Raw genomic sequence first — 25875 nt, 5'->3', positions numbered from 1 at the left:
AGGAGATCACAGTTTGGGGGGTGAGGAGACCCACAGTTTGGGGGGTGAGGAGACCACAGTTTGGGGGGTGAGGAGATCACAGTTTGGGGGGTGAGGAGACCACAGTTTGGGGGGTGAGGAGATCACAGTTTGGGGGGTGAGGAGACCACAGTTTGGAGGGTGAGGGTCCCACAGTTTTGGGGGTGAGGAGACCACAGTTTGGGGGGCGAGGAGACCCACAGTTTGGGGGGTGAGGAGACCCACAGTTTGGGGGGTGAGGGTCCCACAGTTTGGGGGGTGAGGGTCCCACAGTTTGGGGGGTGAGGAGACCACAGTTTGGGGGGTGAGGAGATCACAGTTTGGGGGGTGAGGAGACCACAGTTTGGGGGGTGAGGAGATCACAGTTTGGGGGGTGAGGAGACCACAGTTTGGGGGGTGAGGAGATCACAGTTTGGGGGGTGAGGAGACCACAGTTTGGAGGGTGAGGGTCCCACAGTTTGGGGGGTGAGGAGACCACAGTTTGGAGGGTGAGGGTCCCACAGTTTGGGGGGTGAGGAGACCACAGTTTGGGGGGTGAGGAGACCACAGTTTGGGGGGTGGGGAGATCACAGTTTGGGGGGTGAGGAGATCACAGTTTGGGGGGTGAGGAGACCACAGTTTGGGGGGGTGAGAAGACCACAGTTTGGGGGGTGAGGGTCCCACAGTTTGGGGGGTGAGGAGACCCACAGTTTGGGGGGTGAGGGTCCCACAGTTTGGGGGGTGAGGAGACCCACAGGTTGGGGGGTGAGCGTCCCACAGTTTGGGGGGTGAGGGTCCCACAGTTTGGGGGGTGAGGAGATCACAGTTTGGGGGGTGAGGAGACCACAGTTTGGGGGGTGAGGAGACCACAGTTTGGGGGGTGAGGAGATCACAGTTTGGGGGGTGAGGAGATCACAGTTTGGGGGGTGAGGAGACCACAGTTTGGGGGGGTGAGGAGACCACAGTTTGGGGGGTGAGGGGTCCCACAGTTTGGGGGGTGAGGAGATCACAGTTTGGGGGGTGAGGAGATCACAGTTTGGGGGGTGAGGAGACCACAGTTTGGGGGGTGAGGGTGCCACAGTTTGGGGGGTGAGGAGATCACAGTTTGGGGGGTGAGGAGACCACAGTTTGGGGGGTGGGGATACCACAGTTTGCGGGGTGAGGAGATCACAGTTTGGGGGGTGAGGAGACCACAGTTTGGGGGGTGAGGGTCCCACAGTTTGGGGGGTGAGGAGACCACAGTTTGGGGGGTGGGGAGATCACAGTTTTGGGGGTGAGGAGATCACAGTTTGGGGGGTGAGGAGATCACAGTTTGGGGGGTGAGGAGATCACAGTTTGGGGGGTGAGGAGATCACAGTTTGGGGGGGTGAGGGTCCCACAGTTTGGGGGGTGAGGAGACCACAGTTTGGGGGGTGAGGAGACCACAGTTTGGGGGATGAGGAGATCACAGTTTGGGGGGTGAGGAGATCACAGTTTGGGGGGGTGAGGGTCCCACAGTTTGGGGGGTGAGGAGACCACAGTTTGGGGGGTGAGGAGACCACAGTTTGGGGGATGAGGAGATCACAGTTTGGGGGGTGAGGAGATCACAGTTTGGGGGGTGAGGAGACCACAGTTTGGGGGGTGAGGAGACCACAGTTTGGGGGGGGGGTGTGAGGAGACCACAGTTTGGGGAGGGGTGTGAGAAGACCACAGTTTGGGGGGTGAGGAGATCACAGTTTGGGGGGTGAGGAGATCACAGTTTGGGGGGGTGAGGGTCCCACAGTTTGGGGGGTGAGGAGACCACAGTTTGGGGGGTGAGGAGACCACAGTTTGGGGGATGAGGAGATCACAGTTTGGGGGGTGAGGAGATCACAGTTTGGGGGGTGAGGAGGTCACAGTTTGGGGGGTGAGGAGACCACAGTTTGGGGGATGAGGAGATCACAGTTTGGGGGGTGAGGAGATCACAGTTTGGGGGGTGAGGAGACCACAGTTTGGGGGGTGAGGAGACCCACAGTTTGGGGGGTGAGGAGACCCACAGTTTGGGTGGGCCGTGTGTAGGCCAACGCAGTTTAGTGGGTGGCCACGTCCAGTTCGAAGACTCCGGGGTCAGAGGGAGGTCCCCCGCTCCGCCGGCGAGGGGAATTCGGGCGCGGGGCCCCGCCCCCAACCAGGACAGCCCCGCCCCGCCGCCTGGGGCCCCGCCCCCTCCAATGACTCATAAGCGGGGGGAGGGAAGACGTCAGCTAAGGCGTCAAAGAAACCCAGGTGGGCGCTGGGGTCCTGGTGTGGGTGGTGCGGGGCGGGAGCTGGGTAGGGCGAGGTGGGACTATCCCGGGAACCCGGGCCGGGGAGTGGGGAGGGGCCCAGGAGCCTGGAGCGAACGAGACCGAGTCCCAAGATGGCCGTCATGGCCAAGAAGTCCAGCAGCAACTCAAAGATCTCGGCGACGGAGAGGACCGAGGACCCGAACCACAAACTCCACTGGCTCCCCAGGTTCGAGAGCACCATCACCATCTGTGGAGAGCGAGAGAGAAGGAGAAAGCGCGTCAAGGCCTCCGAACCCCTCCTGCAACTCCCTCCATCTTCCTCCAATTCCCCAACCCGCCCAAACACATGATGGGTGCTCCGTAACCATCAACTCATCTAAAAATCCACCTGTAACCTCCTCCAGCCCCGACACCCCTCCCTATCTCTGCAACACCCTCCAGCCCCTACACCCTCCCTATCTCTGCAACCTCCTCCAGTCCCTACACCCCTCCCTATCTCTGTAACCTCCTCCAGTCCCCTACACCCCTCCCTATCTCTGTAACCTCCTCCAGCCCCGACACCCCTCCCTATCTCTGCAACAATCTCCAGCCCCTACACCCTCCCTATCTCTGTAACCTCCTCCAGCACCTACACCCCTCCCTATCTCTGTAAACTCCTCCAGCCCCTACACCCCTCCCTATCTGTGTAACCTCCTCCAGCCCCTACACCCCTCCCTATCTCTGTAACCTCCTCCAGCCCCTACACCCTCCCTATCTCTGTAACCTCCTCCAGCACCTACACCCCTCCCTATCTCTGTAACCTCCTCCAGCCCCCTACACTCCTCCCTATCTCTGTAACTTCCTCCAGTCCCCTACACCCCTCCCTATCTCTGTAACTTCCTCCAGCCCCTACACCCCTCCCTATCTGTGTAACCTCCTCCAGCCCCTGCACCCCTCCCTATCTCTGTAACCTCCTCCAGCCCCTACACCCCTCCCTATCTCTGTAACCTCCTCCAGCCCCCTACACTCCTCCCTATCTCTGTAACTTCCTCCAGTCCCCTACACCCCTCCCTATCTCTGTAACTTCCTCCAGTCCCCTACACCCCTCCCTATCTCTGTAACCTCCTCCCTCAATCAACAAAACAAGAACAAATGATCTGGGTCATTATCACATTGCTGTGTGGGATCTTGCTGTGCGCAAGTTAGCTGCTGCGTTTCCCACAATACAACAGTGAGCACACTCGAAAAGTACTTCATTGGCTGTAAAGCATTTTGGGACGTCCGGTGGTCATGAAAGATGCTATATAAATCTTTTCTCCTGTTCCTCTGACACAATCAAGATTCTCCGTATTTACGAAAGGATATACTTGCTTTGGAGGCAGTTCAGAGAAGGTTCACTCGGTTGATTCCGGGGATGAGGGGTTTGACTTATGAGGAAAGGTTGAGGAGGTTGGGCCTCTACTTATTGGAATTCAGAAGAATGAGAGGTGATCGTAACGAAACGTATCAGATTATGAGGGGGCTCGACAAGGTGGATGCAGAGAGGATGTTCCCACTGATGGGGGAGACTAGAACTAGGGTTCATGGTCTTAGAATAAGGGGCCGCCCATTTAAAACTGAGATGAGGAGGAATTTCTTCTCTCAGAGGGTTGTAAATCTGTGGAACTCGCTGCCTCAGAGAGCTGTGGGAGCCGGGACATTGAATATATTTAAGACAGAGATAGACAGTTCCTGAACCGATAAGGGGATAAGGGGGCGGGCAGGGAAGTGGAGCTGTGTCCATGATCGGATCAGCCATGATGGTATTAAATGGTGGAGCAGGCTCGAGGGGCCCTATGGCCTACTCCTGTTCCTGTATAACAGGCTCGAGAGGCTGAATGGGCCTACTCCTGTTCCTGTATAACAGACTCGAGGGGCTGAATGGGCCTCCTCCTGTTCCTGTGTAAAAGACTCGAGGGGCTGAATGGGCCTCCTCCTGTTCCTGTGTAACAGGCTCGAGGGGCTGAATGGGCCTCCTCCTGTTCCTGTGTAACAGGCTCGAGGGGCTGAATGGGCCTCCTCCTGTTCCTGTGTAACAGACTCGAGGGGCTGAATGGGCCTCCTCCTGTTCCTGTGTAACAAGCTCGAGGGGCTGAATGGCCTCCTTCTGTTCCTGTGTAACAGGCTCGAGGGGCTGAATGGGCCTCCTCCTATTCCTGTGTAACAAGCTCCAGGGGCTGAATGGGCCTCCTGTTCCTGTGTAATAGGCTCGAGGGGCTGAATGGGCCTCCTGTTCCTGTGTAACAGGCTCGAGGGGCTGAATGGGCCTCCTCCTGTTCCTGGGTAACAGGCCCGAGGGGCTGAATGGGCCTCCTCCTGTTCCTGTGTAACAGGCTCGAGGGGCTGAATGGGCCTCCTCCTGTTCCTGTGTAACAGGATCGAGGGGCTGAATGGGCCTCCTCCTGTTCCTGTGTAACAGGCTCGAGGGGCTGAATGGGCCTCCTCCTGTTCCTGTGTAAAAGACTCGAGGGGCTGAATGGGCCTCCTCCTGTTCCTGTGTAACAGGCTCGAGGGGCTGAATGGGCCTCCTGTTCCTGTGTAATAGGCTCGAGGGGCTGAATGGGCCTCCTCCTGTTCCGGTGTGACAGACTCGAGGGGCTGAATGAGCCTCCTCCTGTTCCTGTGTAACAGACTCGAGGGGCTGAATGGGCCTCCTCCTGTTCCTGTGTAACAGGCTCGAGGGGCTGAATGGGCCTCCTCCTGTTCCTGTGCAACAGGCTCGAGGGGCTGAATGGGCCTGCTCCTGTTCCTGTGTAACAGGCTCGAGGGGCTGAATGGGCCTCCTCCTGTTCCTGTGTAACAGGCTCGAGGGGCTGAATGGGCCTCCTCCTGTTCCTGTGTAACAGGCTCGAGGGGCTGAATGGGCCTCCTCCTGTTCCCGTGTAACAGACTCGAGGGGCTGAATGGGCCTCCTCCTGTTCCTGTGTAACAGGCTCGAGGGGCTGAATGGGCCTCCTCCTGTTCCTGTGTAACAGACTCGAGGGGCTGAATGGGCCTCCTCCTGTTCCTGTGTAACAAGCTCGAGGGGCTGAATGGGCCTCCTTCTGTTCCTGTGTAACAGACTCGAGGGGCTGAATGAGCCTCCTCCTGTTCCTGTGTAACAGACTCGAGGGGCTGAATGGGCCTCCTCCTGTTCCTGTGCAACAGATTCGAGGGGCTGAATGGGCCTCCTCCTGTTCCTGTGTAACAGGCTCGAGGGGCTGAATGGCCCTCCTCCTGTTCCTGGGTAACAGGCCCGAGGGGCCGAATGGGCCTCCTCCTGTTCCTGTGTAACAGGCCCGAGGGGCCGAATGTGCCTCCTCCTGTTCCTGTGTAACAGGCTCGAGGGGTTGAATGGGCCTCCTCCTGTTCCTGTGTAACAGGCTCGAGGGGCTGAATGGGCCTCCTTCTGTTCCTGTTTAACAGGCTCGAGGGGCTGAATGGGCCTCCTGTTCCTGTGTAATAGGCTCGAGGGGCTGAATGGGCCTCCTCCTGTTCCGGTGTAACAGACTCGAGGGGCTGAATGGGCCTCCTCCTGTTCCTGTGTAACAGGCTCGAGGGGCTGAATGGGCCTCCTCCTGTTCCTGTGTAACAAACCGCGAGGGGCTAAATGGGCCTCCTGTTCCTGTGTAATAGGCTCGAGGGGCTGAATGGGCCTCCTGTTCCTGTGTAACAGGCTCGAGGGGCTGAATGGGCCTCCTCCTGTTCTGGTGTAACAGACTCGAGGGGCTGAATGAGCCTCCTCCTGTTCCTGTGTAACAGACTCGAGGGGCTGAATGGGCCTCCTCCTGTTCCTGTGCAACAGATTCGAGGGGCCGAATGTGCCTCCTCCTGTTCCTGTGTAACAGGCTCGAGGGACTGAATGGGCCTCCTCCTGTTCCTGTGTAACAGGCTCGAGGGGCTGAATGGGCCTCCTTCTGTTCCTGTGTAACAGGCTCGAGGGGCTGAATGGGCCTCCTGTTCCTGTGTAATAGGCTCGAGGGGCTGAATGGGCCTCCTCCTGTTCCGGTGTGACAGACTCGAGGGGCTGAATGAGCCTCCTCCTGTTCCTGTGTAACAGACTCGAGGGGCTGAATGGGCCTCCTCCTGTTCCTGTGTAACAGGCTCGAGGGGCTGAATGGGCCTCCTCCTGTTCCTGTGCAACAGGCTCGAGGGGCTGAATGGGCCTGCTCCTGTTCCTGTGTAACAGGCTCGAGGGGCTGAATGGGCCTCCTCCTGTTCCTGTGTAACAGGCTCGAGGGGCTGAATGGGCCTCCTCCTGTTCCTGTGTAACAGGCTCGAGGGGCTGAATGGGCCTCCTCCTGTTCCCGTGTAACAGACTCGAGGGGCTGAATGGGCCTCCTCCTGTTCCTGTGTAACAGGCTCGAGGGGCTGAATGGGCCTCCTCCTGTTCCTGTGTAACAGGCTCGAGGGGCTGAATGGGCCTCCTCCTGTTCCTGTGTAACAGGCTCGAGAGGCTGAATGGGCCTCCTGTTCCTGTGTAACAGGCTCGAGGGGCTGAATGGGCCTCCTCCTGTTCCTGTGTAACAGGCTCGAGGGGCTGAATGGGCCTCCTCCTGTTCCTGTGTAACAGGCTCGAGGGGCTGAATGGGCCTCCTGTTCCTGTGTAACAGGCTCGAGGGGCTGAATGGGCCTCCTGTTCCTGTGTAACAGGCTCGAGGGGCTGAATGGGCCTCCTCCTGTTCCTGTGTAACAGGCTCGAGAGGCTGAATGGGCCTCCTCCTGTTCCTGTGTAACAGGCTCGAGGGACTGAATGGGCCTCCTCCTGTTCCCGTGTAACAGGCTCGAGGGACTGAATGGGCCTCCTCCTGTTCCTGTTTCGTATGTTCTTATTCCGATTGGCCTTTCCTGTCTCCCCACCCTCAGACAATGCGGGCTCCCCCTGTGTAAACCGATGGGGCAGGCGGGATTGGGGGGAGGGTGGGGCTATTCAGCCAAGGGGGCCGGCACATTGCAGCCCAGCCCCCGATTCTGTACCCCCTCAGGCGCAAACCCCTCTCCCTCCCCCCGAACACACGCTACCTCGGAAAGAGGTCAAGAGCCACAGGCCGGTTTAATTCCCCCACCCCCCCCCTCCCTAATCCAGCAGGTACTGAGGCCAACTTGCTCCTCCCCCTCCTCCGCACCCCCCCCCCCTCCGCCCGCCCTCTGCCCCCCCCCCCCCCCACCCTCCCGCCTTCCCCCCCCCGGGTCAGGGAAATCCCGGCAAATCTGGACAAGCCACTCACAGGAACAGCAGGGGTTTCCCTCATGGTCTTGAAGTTCAGCTCCTGGAAAAACAGGTTCAGCTTGGCAATTTCTTTCCTGCCGGGGGAGAGCGAGAGAGCATGAAGGTGGTTGGGGGTTATTAACACAGGCAGGGAGGGGGGAGGGAGTGAGAGAGAGACAGCGAGCGAGAGAGAAAGAGAGAGAGAGTGACAGAGAGGGAGAGAGAGAGAGATCGATATAAAGAGACAGAGAGAGAGAGACAGAGACAGAGAGGGAGAGAGAGAGAGACAGAGAGAGACAGAGAGGGAGAGAGAGAGATCGAGATCGAGAGAGAGAGACAGAGAGAGAGAGACAAAGAGAGAGAGGGAGAGAGAGAGAGACAGAGAGAGACAGAGAGGGAGAGAGAGAGAGACAGAGAGAGACAGAGAGGGAGAGAGAGATAGAGATAGAGATAGAGACAGAGAGAGAGAGAGAGCGACAGAGACAGAGACAGAGAGAGAGAGAGAGAGATCGAGATCGAGAGAGAGAGACAGAGAGAGAGAGAGAGACACAGAGACAGCGAGAGAGAGAGACACAGAGAGAGAGAGAGACAGAGAGAAACAGAGAGGGAGAGAGAGATCGAGATCGAGAGAGAGAGACAGAGAGAGAGAGAGAGAGACAGAGACAGCGAGAGAGAGAGACAGAGACAGCGAGAGAGAGACACAGAGAGAGAGAGAGAGACAGAGAGAGAGAGAGACAGAGGGAGAGAGTCAGAGAGAGAAAGAGAGAGAGAGACAGAGAGAGAGAGAGAGAGACGAGAGGGAGAGAGTCAGAGAGAGAAAGAGAGAGAGAGAGAGAGAGAAAGAGAGAGAGAGAGAGAGAGTAAGAGAGAGAGAGACAGAGAGAAAGAGAGAGAGAGATAGAGAGAGAGAGAGAGATTAAGAGAGAGAAGGAATCACTGACTATCCCGTTATCTCACCTTTTTGAGGTGATGAACTGATTTTCCTCAGATAGGACCGGGTAAATCCAGCTCTGTGTGTGGGATACATCGAAGAAAAATTATATTAATCAGGTGATAGAGTTAGAGAGGTATCTGAGAGTGGGACAGTGTGTGTGTGATGGAGGAGCGAGTATAGAAACATAGAAAATAGGTGCAGGAGTAGACCATTGGGCCCTTCGAGCCTGCACCACCATTCAATAAGATCATGGCTGATCATTCCCTCAGTACCCCTTTCCTGCTTTCTCTCCATACCCCGTGATCCCTTTAACCGTAAGGACCATATCTAACTCCCTCTGGAATATATCCAGTGAACTGGCCCCAACAACTCTCTGCGGCAGGGAATTCCACAGGTTCACCACTCTCTGAGTGAAGAAGTTTCTCCTCATCTCGGTCCTAAATGGCCTACCCCTTATCCTTAGACTGTGTCCCCTGGTTCTGGACTTCCCCAACATCGGGAACATTCTTCCCGCATCTAACCTGTCCCGTCCCGTCAGAATTTTATATGTTTCCATGAGATCCCCTCTCATCCTTCTAAACTCCAGTGAATAAAGGCCCAGTCGATCCAGTCTCTCCTCATATGTCAGTCCTGCCATCCCGGGAATCAGTCTGGTGAACCTTCGCTGCACTCCCTCAATAGCAAGAACATCCGTCCTCAGATTAGGAGATCAAAACTGAACACAATATTCCAGGTGAGGCCTCACCAAGGCCCTGTACAACTGCAGTAAGACCTCCCTGCTCCTATACTCAAATCCTCTCGCTATGAAGGCCAACATACCATTTGCCTTCTTCACCACCTGCTGTACCTGCATGTCAACCTTCAGTGACTGATGTACCATGACACCCAGGTCTCGTTGCACCTCCCCTTTTCCTAATCTGTCACCAATCAGATAATATTCTGCCTTCCTGTTTTTGCCCCCAAAGTGGATAACCTCACATTTATCCACATTATACTGCATCTGCCACGCATTTGCCCACTCACCTAACCTGTCCAAGTCACCCTGCAGCCTCTTAGCGTCCCCCTCACAGCTCACACCGCCACCCAGCTTAGTGTCATCTGCAAACTTGGAGACATTACATTGAAATACCTGGGAACTTTTTCACGTGGAATCAAGTCTTCCTGGATTCCAAGGGACTGCCGATAATGAGATGGTATTTCAGAATGGGACGGTTGTGCGTGTCATCGCTATAGGCAGTCCCTCGGAGTCGAGGAAGTCTTGCCTCCACTCTAACAGTGAGTCCTCAGGTGGCTGAACAGTCCAATACGGGAGCCACAGTCCCTGTCACAGGTGGGACAGACAGAGGTTGAGGGGAAGGGGAGGGTGGGACTGGTTTGCCGCACGCTCCTTCCGCTGCCTGCGCTTGCTTTCTGCACGCTCTCGGCGACGAGACTCGAGGTGCTCAGCGCCCTCCCGGATGCACTTCCTCCCCTTAGGGCGGACTGGTCTTTGGGCCAGGGACTCCCAGGTGTCGGTGGGGATGTTGCACTTTATCAGGGAGGCTTTGAGGGTGGTCCCCTGTAACGTTTCCTCTGCCCACCTTTGGCTCGCTTGCCGTGAAGGAGTTCCGAGTAGAGCGCTTGCTTTGGGAGTCTCGTGTCTGGGGCGTGCGGACAATGTGGCCCTGCCCAGCGGAGCTAGTCGAGTGTGGTCAGTGTGAGTGTGTGGGTGATGGAGGAGCGGTTGTCTGAGAGTGGGACAGACTGTGATGTGTGTGTGGGCATGATAGGAACACAAGAAATAGCAGCAGGAGTTGGCCATTCAGCCCCTCGAGCCTGCTCCGCCATTTAATACCATCATGACTGATCCGATCATGGACACAGCTCCACTTCCCTGCCCGTCCCCTTATCCCCTTATCGGTTAAGGAACTGTCTATCTCTGTCTTAAAAATATTCAATGTCCCGGCTCCCACAGCTCTCTGAGGCAGCGAATTCCACAGATTTACAACCCTCTGAGAGAAGAAATTCCTCCTCATCTCAGTTTTAAATGGCCGGCCCCTTATTCTAAGACCATGGCCCCTAGTTCTAGTCTCCCCCATCAGTGGGAACATCCTCTCTGCATCCACCTTGTCGAGCCCCCTCATAATCTGATACGTTTCGATAAGACCACCTCTCATTCTTCTGAATTCCAATGAGTAGAGGCCCAACCTCCTCAACCTTTCCTCATAAGTCAATCCCCCTCATCTCCGGAATCAACCGAGTGAACCTTCTCTGAACTACCTCCAAAGCAAAGTCTATCCTTTCGTAAATACAGAAACCAAAACTGCACGCAGTACTCCAGGTGTGGCCTCACCAATACCCTGTATAACTGGAGCAAGACTTCCCTGCTTTTATACTCCATCCCCTTTGCAATAAAGGCCAAGATACCATTTTCCTTCTCGATCACTTGCTGGTATCTGAGAGTGGGACAGTCTGTGTGTCTTTTAGGGGTGAACACGTCTTATTTTATCAACCTACCCCTGAATTCTTGGAAGGCCAGTTTGCATATCCTGCGATCATCTGATATCCTGTTTGTCTGGGAACGGAATGGTCAATAGGTTAACAATCCATAGAGCATTAAATGGGCTGTATACTGATTCAACCATCTCTCCGACAGTGCGGCACTCCCTCAGTACTGCCCCTCCGACAGTGCGGCACTCCCTCAGTACTGCCCCTCCGACAGTGCGGCGCTCCTTCAGTACTGCCCCTCCGACAGTGCGGCTCTCCCTCAGTACTGCCCCTCCGACAGTGCGGCGCTCCCTCAGTACTGCCCCTCCGACAGTGCGGCACTCCCTCAGTACTGCCCCTCCGACAGTGCGGCGCTCCCTCAGTACTGCCCCTCCGACAGTGCGGCGCTCCCTCAGTACTGCCCCTCCGACAGTGCGGTGCTCCCTCAGTTCTGCCCCTCCGACAGTGCGGCACTCCCTCAGTACTGCCCCTCCGACAGTGCGGCGCTCCCTCAGTACTGCCCCTTTGACAGTGCGGCACTCCCTCAGTCCTGCCCCTCCGACAGTGCGGCGCTCCCTCAGTACTGCCCCTCCGACAGAGCGGCACTCCCTCAGTACTGCCCCTCCGACAGTGCGGCGCTCCCTCAGTACTGTCCCTCCGACAGTGCAGCATTCGCTCAGTACTGCTCCTCCGACAGTGCGGCGCTCCCTCAGTACTGCCCCTCCGACAGTGCGGCGCTCCCTCAGTACTGCCCCTCCGACAGTGCGGCGCTCCCTCAGTACTGCCCCTCCGACAGTGCGGCGCTCCCTCAGTACTGCCCCTCCGACAGTGCGGCGCTCCCTCAGTACTGCCCCTCCGACAGTGCGGCACTCCCTCAGTACTGCCCCTCCGACAGTGCGGCGCTCCCTCAGTACTGCCCCTCCGACAGTGCGGCGCTCCCTCAGTACTGCCCCTCCGACAGTGCGGCGCTCCCTCAGTACTGCCCCTCCGACAGTGCGGCCCTCCCTCAGTACTGCCCCTCCGACAGTGCGGCGCTCCCTCAGTACTGCCCCTCCGACAGTGCAGAACACAAAAGCAATGCCCCCTTGTCTCTAAATCCTCCTCAGTCTCGAATGATGCCATGGTTAAGGCACTCAGCCTTGCCATTGTATTATAAAGAGGTTTATCTGACCTTGGGCGAGGTTGGAAGGGAGAGGCAGCGACGGACGAAGACACTACTCACTGGCAAGGTTTACGACAGGTTTTGAAACAGCCAAGTACATCGGCAGAGAACTCTTTGTACAGTCGGTAATAACAGTGTCCTGGGTTAGGGAGCAAGAGACACACCAAATCACAACATCATTCACAACAGAAGACAGATCGGAGAGAAGTTATATCACCTTTCACGACCACCGGACGTCCCAAAGCGCTTTACAGCCAATGACGTACTTTTGGAGTGTGCTCACTGTTGCATTGTGGGAAACGCGGCAGCCAATTTGCGCACAGCAAGATCCCACACACCAGCGATGTGACAATGACCCAGATAATCTGTGTTTGTGATGTTGATTGAGGGATAAATATTGGCCCCAGGACACCGGGGAGAACTCCCCCCGCTCTTCTTCCAAATAGTGCCCCGGGATCTTTTACATCCACCCGAGAGGGGCCTCGGTTTAATGTCTCATCCGAAATATGGCCCCTCCGACAGTGCGGCGCTCCCTCAGTACTGCCCCTCCGACAGTGCGGCGCTCCCTCAGTACTGCCCCTCCGACAGTGCGGCACTCCCTCAGTACTGCCCCTCCGACAGTGCGGCACTCCCTCAGTACCGCCCCTCCGACAGTGCGGCGCTCCCTCAGTACTGCCCCTCCGACAGAGCGGCGCTCCCTCAGTACCGCCCCTCCGACAGTGCGGCGCTCCCTCAGTACTGCCCCTCCGACAGTGCGGCGCTCCCTCAGTACTGACCCTCTGACAGTGCGGCACTCCCTCAGTACCGTCCCTCCGACAGTACGGCACACCCTCAGTACTGCCCCTCCGACAGTACGGCACACCCTCAGTACTGCCCCTCCGACAGTACGGCACTCCCTCAGTACTGTCCCTCCGACAGTGCGGCACTCCCTCAGTACTGCCCCTCCGACAGTGCGGCGCTCCCTCAGTACTGCCCCTCTGACAGTGCGGCACTCCCTCAGTACTGACCCTCTGACAGTGCGGCACTCCCTCAGTACCGCCCCTCCGACAGTACGGCACACCCTCAGTACTGCCCCTCCGACAGTGCAGCACTCCCTCAGTACCGCCCCTCCGACAGTGCGGCGCTCCCTCAGTACTGCCCCTCCGACAGTGCGCCGCTCCCTCAGTACTGCCCCTCCGACAGTGCGGTGCTCCCTCAGTACTGCCCCTCCGACAGTGCAGCGTTCCCTCAGTACTGCCCCTCCGACAGTGCAGCGCTCCCTCAGTACTGCCCCTCCGACAGTGCAGCGCTCCCTCAGTACTGCACTGTGAGTGTCATCCTAGATTTATATGCTCGAGTCCCTGGATTGGGATTGGAACCCTCAACTTTCTGACTCAGATGCGAGGGTGCTGCCCACTAAGCCACGGCTGACACCAACAGGCTTAGCAACAGGCCCGAGAGGCTTTGGCCTTAGCAACAGGACCGACGAGCTTTGACCTGCACTCAAAAGCCTTAGCAACAGGCCCGAGAGGCTTTGGCCTTACTAACAGGCTCGACGAGCTTTGGCCTACACACAAAAGCCTTAGCAACAGGCCCGAGAGGCTTCGGCCAACATACAACAGCCAAGTTTTGGCCTGGTCCCAGAGGGTCAGAAAGGTGAGTGCTGGATTCGGGCCAATTTCTGCGACTCACCCCAGGCCGTGTGCGTGTTGTAGTTGCAGTATTCTGCCCCGGGGGGTAGCGGGTAGAAGTAGTATGCACAGCCACAGCGGGAGACCATGATGAGCTGAAAACACGAGCGAACGCAGGCCTGGGAGGAGGGGGAGAGAGAGAGACACACACAAACAGTCAGAATCGGGGTGGAACGTCAATGCGATAGACTTAGGGGCCCCAAATCGCCCTCCTCATGAAACGGGACACACGGAACCCCCAGTCCCAGTGTTTTCACCGCCGTGGTGGTTGAGGGACTATTTCCCAAACCTCGGGAGCCTCTTATCAACAAGAACAGGCATTGACGACGAGATCCAACACCGCCTCCAGTGCGCCAGTGCAGCCTTCGGCCGCCTGAGGAAAAGAGTGTTTGATGACCAGGCCCTCAAATCCACCACCAAGCTCATGGTCTACAGGGCTGTAGTGATACCCACCCTCCTGTATGGCTCAGAGACATGGACCATGTACAGTCGGTATTTCACCCCCAGCTCATGGTCTACAGGGCTGTAGTGATACCCACCCTCCTGTATGGCTCAGAGACATGGACCATGTACAGTAGGTACCTCACCCCCAGCTCATGGTCTACAGGGCTGTGGTGATACCCGCCCTCCTGTATGGCTCAGAGACATGGACCATGTACAGTAGGTATCTCACCCCCAGCTCATGGTCTACAGGGCTGTAGTGATACCCGCCCTCCTGTATGGCCCAGAGACATGGACCATGTACAGTAGATACCTCACCCCCAGCTCATGGTCTACAGGGCTGTAGTGATACCCACCCTCCTGTATGGCTCAGAGACATGGACCATGTACAGTAGATACCTCACCCCCAGCTCATGGTCTACAGGGCTGTAGTGATACCCACCCTCCTGTATGGCTCAGAGACATGGACCATGTACAGTAGGTATCTCACCCCCAGCTCATGGTCTACAGGGCTGTAGTGATACCCGCCCTCCTGTATGGCTCAGAGACATGGACCATGTACAGTAGACACCTCAAGTCGCTGGAGAAATACCACCAACGCTGTCTCCGCAAGATCCTACAAATCTCCCAGGAGGACAGACGCACCAACGTTAGCGTCCTCGACCAGGCCAACATCCCCAGCATCGAAGCACTGACCACACTCGACCAGCTCCGCTGGGCAGGGCCACATTGTCCGCACGCCCCCCAGACACGAGACTCCCAAAGCAAGCGCTCTACTCGAAACTCCTTCACGGCAAGCGAGCCAAAGGTGGGCAGAGGAAACGTTACAAGGGACACCCTCACTGATAAAGTGCAACATCCCCACCGACACCTGGGAGTCCCTGGGCCCAAAGACCAGTCCGTCCCGAAGTGGAGGAAGTGCATCCGGGAGGGCGCTGAGCACCTCGAGTCTCGTCGCCGAGAGCGTGCAGAGACCAAGCGCAGGCAGCGGAAGGAGCGTGCGGCAAACCAGTCCCACCCTCCCCTTCCCTCAACCACTGTCTGTCCCACCTGTGACAGGGACTGTGGCTCCCGTATTGGACGGTTCAGTCACCTGAGAACTCACTGTTAGAGTGGAGGCAAGTCTTCCTCGATTCCGAGGGACTGCATATGATGATGATGATATTAATGACTTAGAAGAAGGGACCGAGTGTAACGTAGCCAAGTTTGCTGATGATACAAAGACGGGTGGAAAAGCAGGGGGTTAGATATAGAGTAAAGCTCCCTCTACACTGTCCCATCAAACACTCCCAGGGCAGGTACAGGGGGTTAGATACAGAGTAAAGCTCCCTCTACACTGTCCCATCAAACACTCCCAGGGCAGGTACAGGGGGTTAGATACAGAGTAAAGCTCCCTCTACACTGTCCCATCAAACACTCACAGGGCAGGTACAGCACGGGTTAGATACAGAGTAAAGCTCCCTCTACACTGTCCCATCAAACACTCCCAGGGCAGGTACAGGGGGTTAGATACAGAGTAAAGCTCCCTCTACACTGTCCCCATCAAACACTCCCAGGGCAGGTACAGGGGGTTAGATACAGAGTAAAGCTCCCTCTACACTGTCCCATCAAACACTCCCAGGGCAGGATTGGCTAACTAACTGAGAACAGAGAGTCGGGATAAATGGTTCATTCTCGGGTTGCAATCAGTAACTAGTGGGGTGTCGCAGGGATCAGTGCTGGGTCCTCAACTATTTACAATCTATATTAACAACTTGGAAGAAGGGACTGAGTGTAACATAGCCAAGTTTGCTCACGATACAAAGTTGGGAGGAAAAGCAATGTGTGAGGAGTGCACAAAAAACCTACAAAAGGACACAGACAGGCTCAGTGAGTGGGCAACAATTTGTCAGATGGAGTATAATGTGGGAAAGTGTGAGGTCATGCACTTTGGCAGAAAAAAATCAAAGAGCAAGTTATTATTTAAATGGTGAAAGATTGCAAAGTGCTGCAGTACAACATGGGTGCTCGTGCATAGAAACATAGAAAATAGGTGCAGGAGTTGGCCATTCGGCCCTTCGAGCCTGCACCATCATTCAATAAGATCATGGCTGATCATTCCCTCAGTACCCCTTTCCTGCTTTCTCTCCATACCCCTTGATCCCTTTAGCTGTAAGGACCACATCTCACTCCCTCTGGAATATATCCAATGAACTGGCCTCAACAACTCTCTGCGGCAGGGAATTCCACAGGTTCACAACTCTCTGAGTGAAGAAGTTTCTCCTCATCTCGGTCCTAAATGGCTTACCCCTTATCCTTAGACTGTGACCCCTGGTTCTGGACTCCCCCAACATCGAGAACATTCTTCCTGCATCTAACCTGTCCAGTGCCGTCAGAATTTTATATGTTTCTATGAGATCCCCTCTCATCCTTCTAAACTCCAGTGAATACAGGCCCAGTCGATCCAGTCTCTCCTCATATGTCAGTCCTGCCATCCCGGGAATCAGTCTGGTGAACCTTCGCTGCACTCCCTCAATAGCAAGAACATCCGTCCTCAGATTAGGAGATCAAAACTGAACACAATATTCCAGGTGAGGCCTCACCAAGACCCTGTACAACTGCAGTAAGACCTCCCTGCTCCTGTACTCAAATCCCCTCGCTATGAAGGCCAACATGCCATTTGCCTTCTTCACCGCCTGCTGTACCTGCATGCCAACCTTCAATGTACCGTGACACCCAGGTCTCGTTGCACCTCCCCTTTTCCTAATCTGCCGCCATTCAGATAATATTCTGTCTTCCTGTTTTTGCCACAAAAGTGGATAATCTCACATTTATCCACATTATACTGCATCTGCCATGCATTTGCCCACTCACCTAACCTGTCCAAGTCACCCTGCAGCCTCTTAGCATCCTCCTCACAGCTCACACCGCCACCCAGCTTAGTGTCATCTGCAAACTTGGAGATATTACACTCAATTCCTTCAATCTAAATCATTGTAAATAGCTGGGGTCCCAGCACTGACCCTTGTGTTACCCCACTAGTCACTGCCTGCCATTCTGAAAAGGACCCGTTTATTCGTACACTTTACTTCCTGTCTGCCAACCAGTTCTCTATCCACGTCAGTACATTACCCCCAATACGATGCACTTAAATTTTGCACACTAATCTCCTGTGTGGGACCTTGTCAAAAGCCTTTTGAAAGTCCAAATACACCACATCCACTGGTTCTCCCTTGTCCACTCTACTAGTTACATCCTCAAAAAATTCCAGAAGATTTGTGAAGCTTGAACACAAAAGGTGCGTATGCATGAACAGCAAGTGATCAGGAAGACCAATGGTATCTTGGTCTTTATTGCAAAGGGAATGGAGTATAAAAGCAGGGAAGTCTTGCTCCAGTTATACAGGGTATTGGTGAGGCCACACCTGGAGTACTGCGTGTACAGTTTTGATTTCCATATTTACGAAAGGATATACTTGCTTTGGAGGCAGTTCAGAGAAGGTTCACTCGGTCGATTCCGGGGATGAGTGGGTTGACTTATGAGGAACGGTTGAGGAGGTTGGACCTCTACTCATTGGAATTCAGAAGAATGAGAGGTGATCTTATGGAATCATAAGAAGATAAGAATTAGGAACAGGAGTCGGCCATCTAGCCCCTCGAGCCTGCTCCGTCATTCAACAAGATCATGGCTGATCTGGCCGTGGACTCAGCTCCACTTACCCGCCCGCTCCCCGTAACCCTTAATTCCCTTATTGGTTAAAAATCTATCTATCTGTGACTTGAATACATTCAATGAGCTAGCCTCAACTGCTTCCCTGGGCAGAGAATTCCACAGATTCACAACCCTCTGGGAGAAGAAATTCCTTCTCAACTCGGTTTTAAATTGGCTCCCACGTATTTTGAGGCTGTGCCCCCTAGTTCTAGTCTCCCCTACCAGTGGAAACAACCCCCTCTGCCTCTATCTTGTCTATCCCTTTCATTATTTTAAATGTTTCTATAAGATCACCCCTCATCCTTCTGAACTCCAACGAGTAAAGACCCAGTCTACTCAATCTATCATCATAAGGTAACCCCCTCATCTCCGGAATCAGCCTAGTGAATCGTCTCTGTACCCCCTCCAAAGCTAGTATATCCTTCCTTAAGTAAGGTGACCAAAACTGCACGCAGTACTCCAGGTGCGGCCTCACCAATACCCTATACAGTTGCAGCAGGACCTCCCTGCTTTTGTACTTCATCCCTCTCGCAATGAAGGCCAACATCCCATTCGCCTTCCTGATTACCTGCTGCACCTGCAAACTAACTTTTTGGGATTCATGCACAAGGACCCCCAGGTCCCTCTGCACCGCAGCATGTTGTAATTTCTCCCCATTCAAATAATATTCCCTTTTACTGTTTTTTTTCCCAAGGTGGATGACCTCACACTTTCCGACATTGTATTCCACCTGCCAAACCTTAGCCCATTCGCTTAACCTATCTCAATCTCTTTGCAGCCTCTCTGTGTCCTCTGCACAACCCGCTTTCCCACTAATCTTAGTGTCATCTGAAAATTTTGTTACACTACACTCTGTCCCCTCTTCCAGGTCATCTATGTATATTGTAAACAGTTGTTGTCCCAGCACCGATCCCTGTGGCACACCACTAACCACCGATTTCCAACCCGAAAAGGACCCATTTATCCCGACTCTCTGCTTTCTGTTCGCCAGCCAATTCTCTATCCATGCTAATACATTTCCTCTGACTCCGCGTACCTCTATCTTCTGCAGTAACCTTTTGTGTGGCACCTTATCGAATGCCTTTTGGAAATCTAAATACACCACATCCATCGGTTACACCTCTATCCACGATGCTCATTATATCCTCAAAGAATTCCAGTAAATTAGTTAAACATGATTTCCCCTTCATGAATCCATGCTGCGTCTGCTTGATTGCACTATTCCTATCACGATGTCCCGCTATTTCTTCCTTAATGATAGTTTCAAGCATTTTCCCCACTACAGATGTTAAACTAACCGGCCTATAGTTACCTGCCTTTTGTCTGCTCTCTTTTTTAAACAGAGGCGTTACATTAGCTGCTTTCCAATCCGCTGGTACCCCCCCAGAATCCAGAGAATTTTGGTAGAAGATTATGATGGGGCTTGACAAGGTGGATGCAGAGAGGATGTTCCCACTGATGGGGGAGACTAGAACTAGGGGGCATGGTCTTAGAATAAGGGGCCACCCATTTAAAACTGAGATGAGGAGGAATTCCTTCTCTCAGAGGGTTGTAAATCTGTGGAACTCGCTGCCTCAGAGAGCTGTGGGAGCCGGGACATTGAATATATTTAAGACAGAGATAGACAGTTCCTGAACCGATAAGGGGATAAGGGGGCGGGCAGGGAAGTGGAGCTGTGTCCATGATCGGATCAGCCATGATGGTATTAAATGGCAGGGCAGGCTCGAGGGGCCGAATGGCCGACTCCTGCTCCTATTTCTTCTGTTCGTATGTTTCTTATGATATCAGCCAACCCCGGAGCAAGGCCGTCGTCAGGGAGCTGGGGCCCTGTTCTTGCACCGTGTGTGTTGGGGGGGTCTCGGCCAGGAGCAAATGCCCAGGCTCCAACCCCGGCCTGAAGTTCGCCGACCTCTGTCAGGCTTTGTGGGGGTAAGGATGTGAAAGGGCCGACAGTTTGCCTCAGTGCCTCTCGATCAGGGAGGGGAGGATGGGCGGGGGATGTGGCGGGGGGGGGGGGGGGTGAGGCGAGGGGGCAGGATCGGAGCTCGCCGGCGATTCCCCACACAGTTGAATAGCTCAGGGGTCGCACGCGGAATCCGAATCCCCGGTGAGTGTCGCTGCATTTTGGGGAGGCGTGCAACATCGATTCGCGCATCAGAGGTAGATAAGAACATCAGAAATAGGAGCAGGAGTCGGCCATTCGGCCCCTCGAGCCTGCTCCGCCATTTAATGCCATCATGGCTGATTCGATCATGGACTCAGCTCCACTTCCCTGCCCGCCCCCTTATCCCCTTATCGGTGAAGGAACTGTCTATCTCTGTCTTAAATATATTCAATGTCCCGGCTTCCACAGCTCTCTGAGGCAGCGAGTTCCACAGATTTACAACCCTCTGAGAGAAGAAATTCCTCCTCATCTCAGTTTTAAATGGGCGGCCCCGTATTCTAAGACCATGCCCCCTAGTTCTAGTCTCCCCCATCAGTGGGAACATCCTCTCTGCATCCACCTTGTCGAGCCCCCCCTCATAATCTGATACCTTTCGATAAGATCACCTCTCATTCTTCTGAATTCCAATGAGTAGAGGCCCAACCTCCTCAATCTTTCCTCATAAGTCAACCCCCTTCATCTCCGGAATCAACCGAGTGAACCTTCTCTGAACTGTCTCCAAAGCAAGTATATCCTTTCGTAAATACGGAGAGCAGAACTGTGCATGCAGTACTCCAGGTGTGGCCTCACCAATACCCTGTGTAACTGGAGCAAGACTTCCCTGCTTTTATACTCCATCCCCTTTGCAATAAAGGCCAAGATACCATTGGCCTTCCTGATCACTTGCTGTACCTGCATACTAACCTTTTGTGTTTCATGCACAAGTAACCCCCAGGTCCCGCTGTACTGCAGCACTTTGTAATCTTTCTCCATTTAAATAATAACTTGCTCTTTGATTTTTTTTCTGCCAAAGTTGCATAACCTCAAACTTTCCAACATTATACTCCATCTGACAAATTTTTGCCCACTCACTGAGCCTGTCCGTGTCCTTTTGTAGGTTTTTTTGTGTCCTCCTCACACATTGCTTTTCCTCCCATCTTTGTATCGTGAGCAAACTTGGCTACGTTACACTCAGTCCCTTCTTCCAAGTCGTTAATATAGATTGTAAATAGTTGGTGTCCCAGCACTGATCCCTGTGGCACCCCACTAGTTACTGGTTGCAACCCGAGAATGAACCATTTATCCCGACTCCCTGTTTTCTGTTAGTTAGCCAATCTTCTATCCATGTAAATATATTAACCCCGACCCCGTGCACTTTGATCTTGTGCAGTAACCTTTTAAGTGGCACCTTGTCAAATGCCTTCTGGAAATCCAAATACACCACATCTATTGGTTCCCCTTTATCCATCCTGTTCATTACATCCTCAAAGGTTACATGTCAAACATGATTTCCCTTCATAAATCCATGCTGACTCTGTCTGACCGAATTTTGCTTTTCCAAATGTCCTGCTACTGCTTCCTTAATAATGGACTCCAACATTTTCCCCGACCACAGATGTTAGGCTAACTGGTCTATAGTTTCCTGCTTTTTGTCTGCCTCCTTTTTTAAATAGGGGCATTACATTTGCAGTTTTCCAATCTGCTGGGACCTCCCCAGAATCCGGGGAATGTTGGTAAATTACAACCAATGCATCCACTATCCCTGCCGCTACTTCTCTGAGGACCCGAGGGTGCAAGCCATCAGGTCCTTTACCTGTTGTGTGTAGTCCGACCTGTAGAGGTTACGAACCCCGATCTCGCGCCCATCCTCCGTACAGTCGCTGTATTCCCCCCCGAGTCGAATTACCTCCTCCTGCAAAACACACCAAGCACGGCCTCGATCAAACCAAGACTGAAAATCACCCGACTTGTCTTCAACTGGGTGTGTGTGAGTGTCTTCACAGTGTCAGCCGTGTCTCAGTGGGCAGCCCGATCGCCTCGGAGTCAGAAGGTTGTGGGTTCAAGTCCCACTCCACGGACTCGAGCACATCACATCCAGGCTAACCCTCCCAGTGCAGACTGGAGGGAACGCCGGACAGAGTTGTCGGGAGCGCCGCACTGTCGGAGGGGCAGTACTGAGGGAGCGCCGCACTGTCGGAGGGGCAGTACTGAGGGAGTGCCGCACTGTCGGAGGGGCAGTACTGAGGGAGTGCCGCACTGTCGGAGGGGCAGTACTGAGGGAGTGCCGCACTGTCGGAGGGGCAGTACTGAGGGAGTGCCACACTGTCGGAGGGGCCGTACTGAGGGAGTGCCGCACTGTCGGAGGGGCAGTACTGAGGGAGCGCCGCACTGTCGGAGGGGCTGTACTGAGGGAGTGCTGTACTGCGCTGTCGGAGGGGCAGTACTGAGGGAGCACCGCACTGTCGGAGGGGCAGTACTGAGGGAGTGCCGCACTGTCGGAGGGGCAGTACTGAGGGAGTTCCGCACTGTCGGAGGGGCAGTACTGAGGGAGCGCCGCACTGTCGGAAGGGCAGTACTGAGGGAGTGTCGTACTGTGCTGTCGGAGGGGCAGTACTGAGGGAGTGCCATACTGTCGGAGGGGCAGTACGGAGGGAGTGCCGCACTGTCGGAGGGGCAGTACTGAAGGAGTGCCGTACTGTCGGAGGGGCAGTACTGAGGGAGTGCCGCACTGTCGGAGGGGCAGTACTGAGGGTGTGCCGCACTGTCGGAGGGGCAGTACTGAGGGAATGCCGCACTGTCGGAGGGGCCATATTTCGGATGAGACATTAAACCGAGGCCCCTCTCGGGTGGATGTAAAAGATCCCGGGGTACTATTTGGAAGAAGAGCAGGGGGAGTTCTCCCCGGTGTCCTGGGGCCAATATTTATCCCTCAATCCACATCACAAACACAGATTATCTGGGTCATTATCACATCGCTGTGTGTGGGAGCTTGCTGTGCGCAAATTGGCTGCCGCGTTTCCCACAATACAACAGTGACCACACTCCAAAAAGTACGTCATTGGCTGTAAAGCGCTTCGGGACGTCGTGAAAGGTGATATATAAATGCAAGTCGTTCTATCTTCCTTTATTTCACCTTTCGCATGCTAATCGATGTTTCCACACCCGGTCGAATATCAAACCCTCCGTCTTCCATGAACGGGGCTTTGTTCTGTCCGTGAACCATGACCCTCGCCCCAGCGACGGTCGACAGGAACGGGATATAATCGTTCTGTTCCGTCTTCAGCAGCAGGGAAAGTCCTGCAGAGGGGCGGAGAGAGGAGAGTTTTACTGCGTATCTAACCCCGTGCTGTACCTGTCCTGGGAGTGTTTGATGGGACAGTGTAGAGGGAGCTTTACTCTGTATCTAACCCCGTGCTGTACCTGTCCTGGGAGTGTTTGATGGGACAGTGTAGAGGGAGCTTTACTCTGTATCTAACCCCCTGTACCTGCCCTGGGAGTGTTTGATGGGACAGTGTAGAGGGAGCTTTACTCTGTATCTAACCCCGTGCTGTACCTGCCCTGGGAGTGTTTGATGGGACAGTGTAGAGGGAGCTTTACTCTGTATCTAACCCCCTGTACCTGCCCTGGGAGTGTTTGATGGGACAGTGTAGAGGGAGCTTTACTCTGTATCTAACCCCCTGTACCTGCCCTGGGAGTGTTTGATGGGACAGTGTAGAGGGAGCTTTACTCTGTATCTAACCCCCTGTACCTGCCCTGGGAGTGTTTGATGGGACACTGTAAAGGGAGCTTTACTCTGTATCTAACCCCGTGCTATACCTGCCCTGGGAGTGTTTGATGGGACAGTGTAGAGGGAGCTTTACTCTGTATCTAACCCCGTGCTGCACCTGCCCTGGGAGTGTTTGATAGGACAGTGTAGAGGGAGCTTTACTCTGTATCTAACCCCCTGCACCTGCCCTGGGAGTGTTCGATGGGACAGTGTAGAGGGAGATTTACTCTGTATCTAACCCCCTGTACCTGCCCCGGGAGTGTTTGATGGGACAGTGTAAAGGGAGCTTTACTCTGTATCTAACCCCGTGCTGTACCTGCTCTGGGAGTGTTTGATGGGATAGTGTAGAGGGAGCTTTACTCTGTATCTAACCCCGTGCTGTACCTGCCCTGGGAGTGTTTGATGGGACAGTGTAGAGGGAGCTTTACTTTGTATCTAACCCCGTGCTGTACCTGCCCTGGGAGTGTTTGATGGGACAGTGTAGAGGGAGCTTTACTCTGTATCTAACCCCCTGTACCTGCCCTGGGAGTGTTTGATGGGACAGTGTAGAGGAAGCTTTACTCTGTATCTAACCCCGTGCTGTACCTGCCCTGGGAGTGTTTGATGGGACAGTGTAGAGGGAGCTTTACTCTGTATCTAACCCCCTGTACCTGCCCTGGGAGTGTTTGATGGGACAGTGTAGAGGGAGCTTTACTCTGTATCTAACCCCCTGTACCTGCCCTGGGAGTGTTTGATGGGACAGTGTAGAGGGAGCTTTACTCTGTATCTAACCCCCTGTACCTGCCCTGGGAGTGTTTGATGGGACACTGTAAAGGGAGCTTTACTCTGTATCTAACCCCGTGCTATACCTGCCCTGGGAGTGTTTGATGGGACAGTGTCGAGGGAGCTTTACTCTGTATCTAACCCCGTGCTGTACCTGCCCTGGGAGTGTTTGATGGGACAGTGTAGAGGGAGCTTTACTCTGTATCTAACCCCCTGTACCTGCCCTGGGAGTGTTTGATGGGACAGTGTAGAGGGAGCTTTACTCTGTATCTAACCCCGTGCTGTACCTGCCCTGGGAGTGTTTGATGGGACAGTGTAGAGGGAGCTTTACTTTGTATCTAACCCCGTGCTGTACCTGCCCTGGGAGTGTTTGATGGGACAGTGTAGAGGGAGCTTTACTCTGTATCTAACCCCCTGTACCTGCCCTGGGAGTGTTTGATGGGACAGTGTAGAGGGAGCTTTACTCTGTATCTAACCCCGTGCTGTACCTGCCCTGGGAGTGTTTGATGGGACAGTGTAGAGGGAGCGTTACTCTGTATCTAACCCCCTGTACCTGCCCTGGGAGTGTTTGATGGGACAGTGTAGAGGGAGCTTTACTCTGTATCTAACCCCCTGTACCTGCCCTGGGAGTGTTTGATGGGACAGTGTAGAGGGAGCTTTACTCTGTATCTAACCCCCTGTACCTGCCCTGGGAGTGTTTGATGGGACACTGTAAAGGGAGCTTTACTCTGTATCTAACCCCGTGCTATACCTGCCCTGGGAGTGTTTGATGGGACAGTGTAGAGGGAGCTTTACTCTGTATCTAACCCCGTGCTGCACCTGCCCTGGGAGTGTTTGATGGGACAGTGTAGAGGGAGCTTTACTCTGTATCTAACCCCCTGTACCTGCCCTGGGAGTGTTCGATGGGACAGTGTAGAGGGAGATTTACTCTGTATCTAACCCCCTGTACCTGCCCTGGGAGTGTTTGATGGGACAGTGTAAAGGGAGCTTTACTCTGTATCTAACCCCGTGCTGTACCTGCTCTGGGAGTGTTTGATGGGACAGTGTAGAAGGGAGCTTTACTCTGTATCTAACCCCGTGCTGTACCTGCCCTGGGAGTGTTTGATGGGACAGTGTAGAGGGAGCTTTACTTTGTATCTAACCCCGTGCTGTACCTGCCCTGGGAGTGTTTGATGGGACAGTGTAGAGGGAGCTTTACTCTGTATCTAACCCCCTGTACCTGCCCTGGGAGTGTTTGATGGGTCAGTGTCGAGGGAGCTTTACTCTGTATCTAACCCCGTGCTGTACCTGCCCTGGGAGTGTTTGATGGGACAGTATAGAGGGAGCTTTACTCTGTATCTAACCCCCTGTACCTGCCCTGGGAGTGTTTGATGGGACAGTGTAGAGGGAGCTTTACTCTGTATCTAACCCCGTGTACCTGCCCTGGGAGTGTTTGATGGGACAGTGTAGAGGGAGCTTTACTCTGTATCTAACCCCCTGTACCTGCCCTGGGAGTGTTTGATGGGACACTGTAAAGGGAGCTTTACTCTGTATCTAACCCCGTGCTATACCTGCCCTGGGAGTGTTTGATGGGACAGTGTAGAGGGAGCTTTACTCTGTATCTAACCCCGT

The 25875-nt window shown here is 54.4% G+C and overlaps 1 protein-coding gene across 1 annotated transcript in view; it reads right to left on the bottom strand.

Annotated features, from left to right (window-relative positions):
• Positions 1–2082: 2082 nt before the first annotated feature.
• LOC139241418 (amiloride-sensitive sodium channel subunit alpha-like) overlaps positions 2083–25875 on the bottom strand; it is a gene marked incomplete at its 5' end in the record, with an annotated part of 35435 nt that continues 11642 nt past the window's right edge. Inside the window, 8 exons of the mRNA XM_070869977.1 lie at positions 2083–2490; positions 7469–7544; positions 8407–8459; positions 10880–10937; positions 12072–12150; positions 13683–13800; positions 21550–21648; positions 22870–23033. Of these exons, the coding sequence (XP_070726078.1) occupies positions 2083–2490; positions 7469–7544; positions 8407–8459; positions 10880–10937; positions 12072–12150; positions 13683–13800; positions 21550–21648; positions 22870–23033 (1055 nt within the window). The remainder of the gene's footprint in view (positions 2491–7468; positions 7545–8406; positions 8460–10879; positions 10938–12071; positions 12151–13682; positions 13801–21549; positions 21649–22869; positions 23034–25875) is intronic.

Source organism: Pristiophorus japonicus, unplaced genomic scaffold (genome assembly GCF_044704955.1).
Source record: "Pristiophorus japonicus isolate sPriJap1 unplaced genomic scaffold, sPriJap1.hap1 HAP1_SCAFFOLD_1065, whole genome shotgun sequence".
Lineage (NCBI taxonomy): Eukaryota > Metazoa > Chordata > Chondrichthyes > Pristiophoridae > Pristiophorus > Pristiophorus japonicus.
Note: the sequence above shows the minus strand (reverse complement) of the source record. Positions and strands in the feature narration are given on the sequence as shown.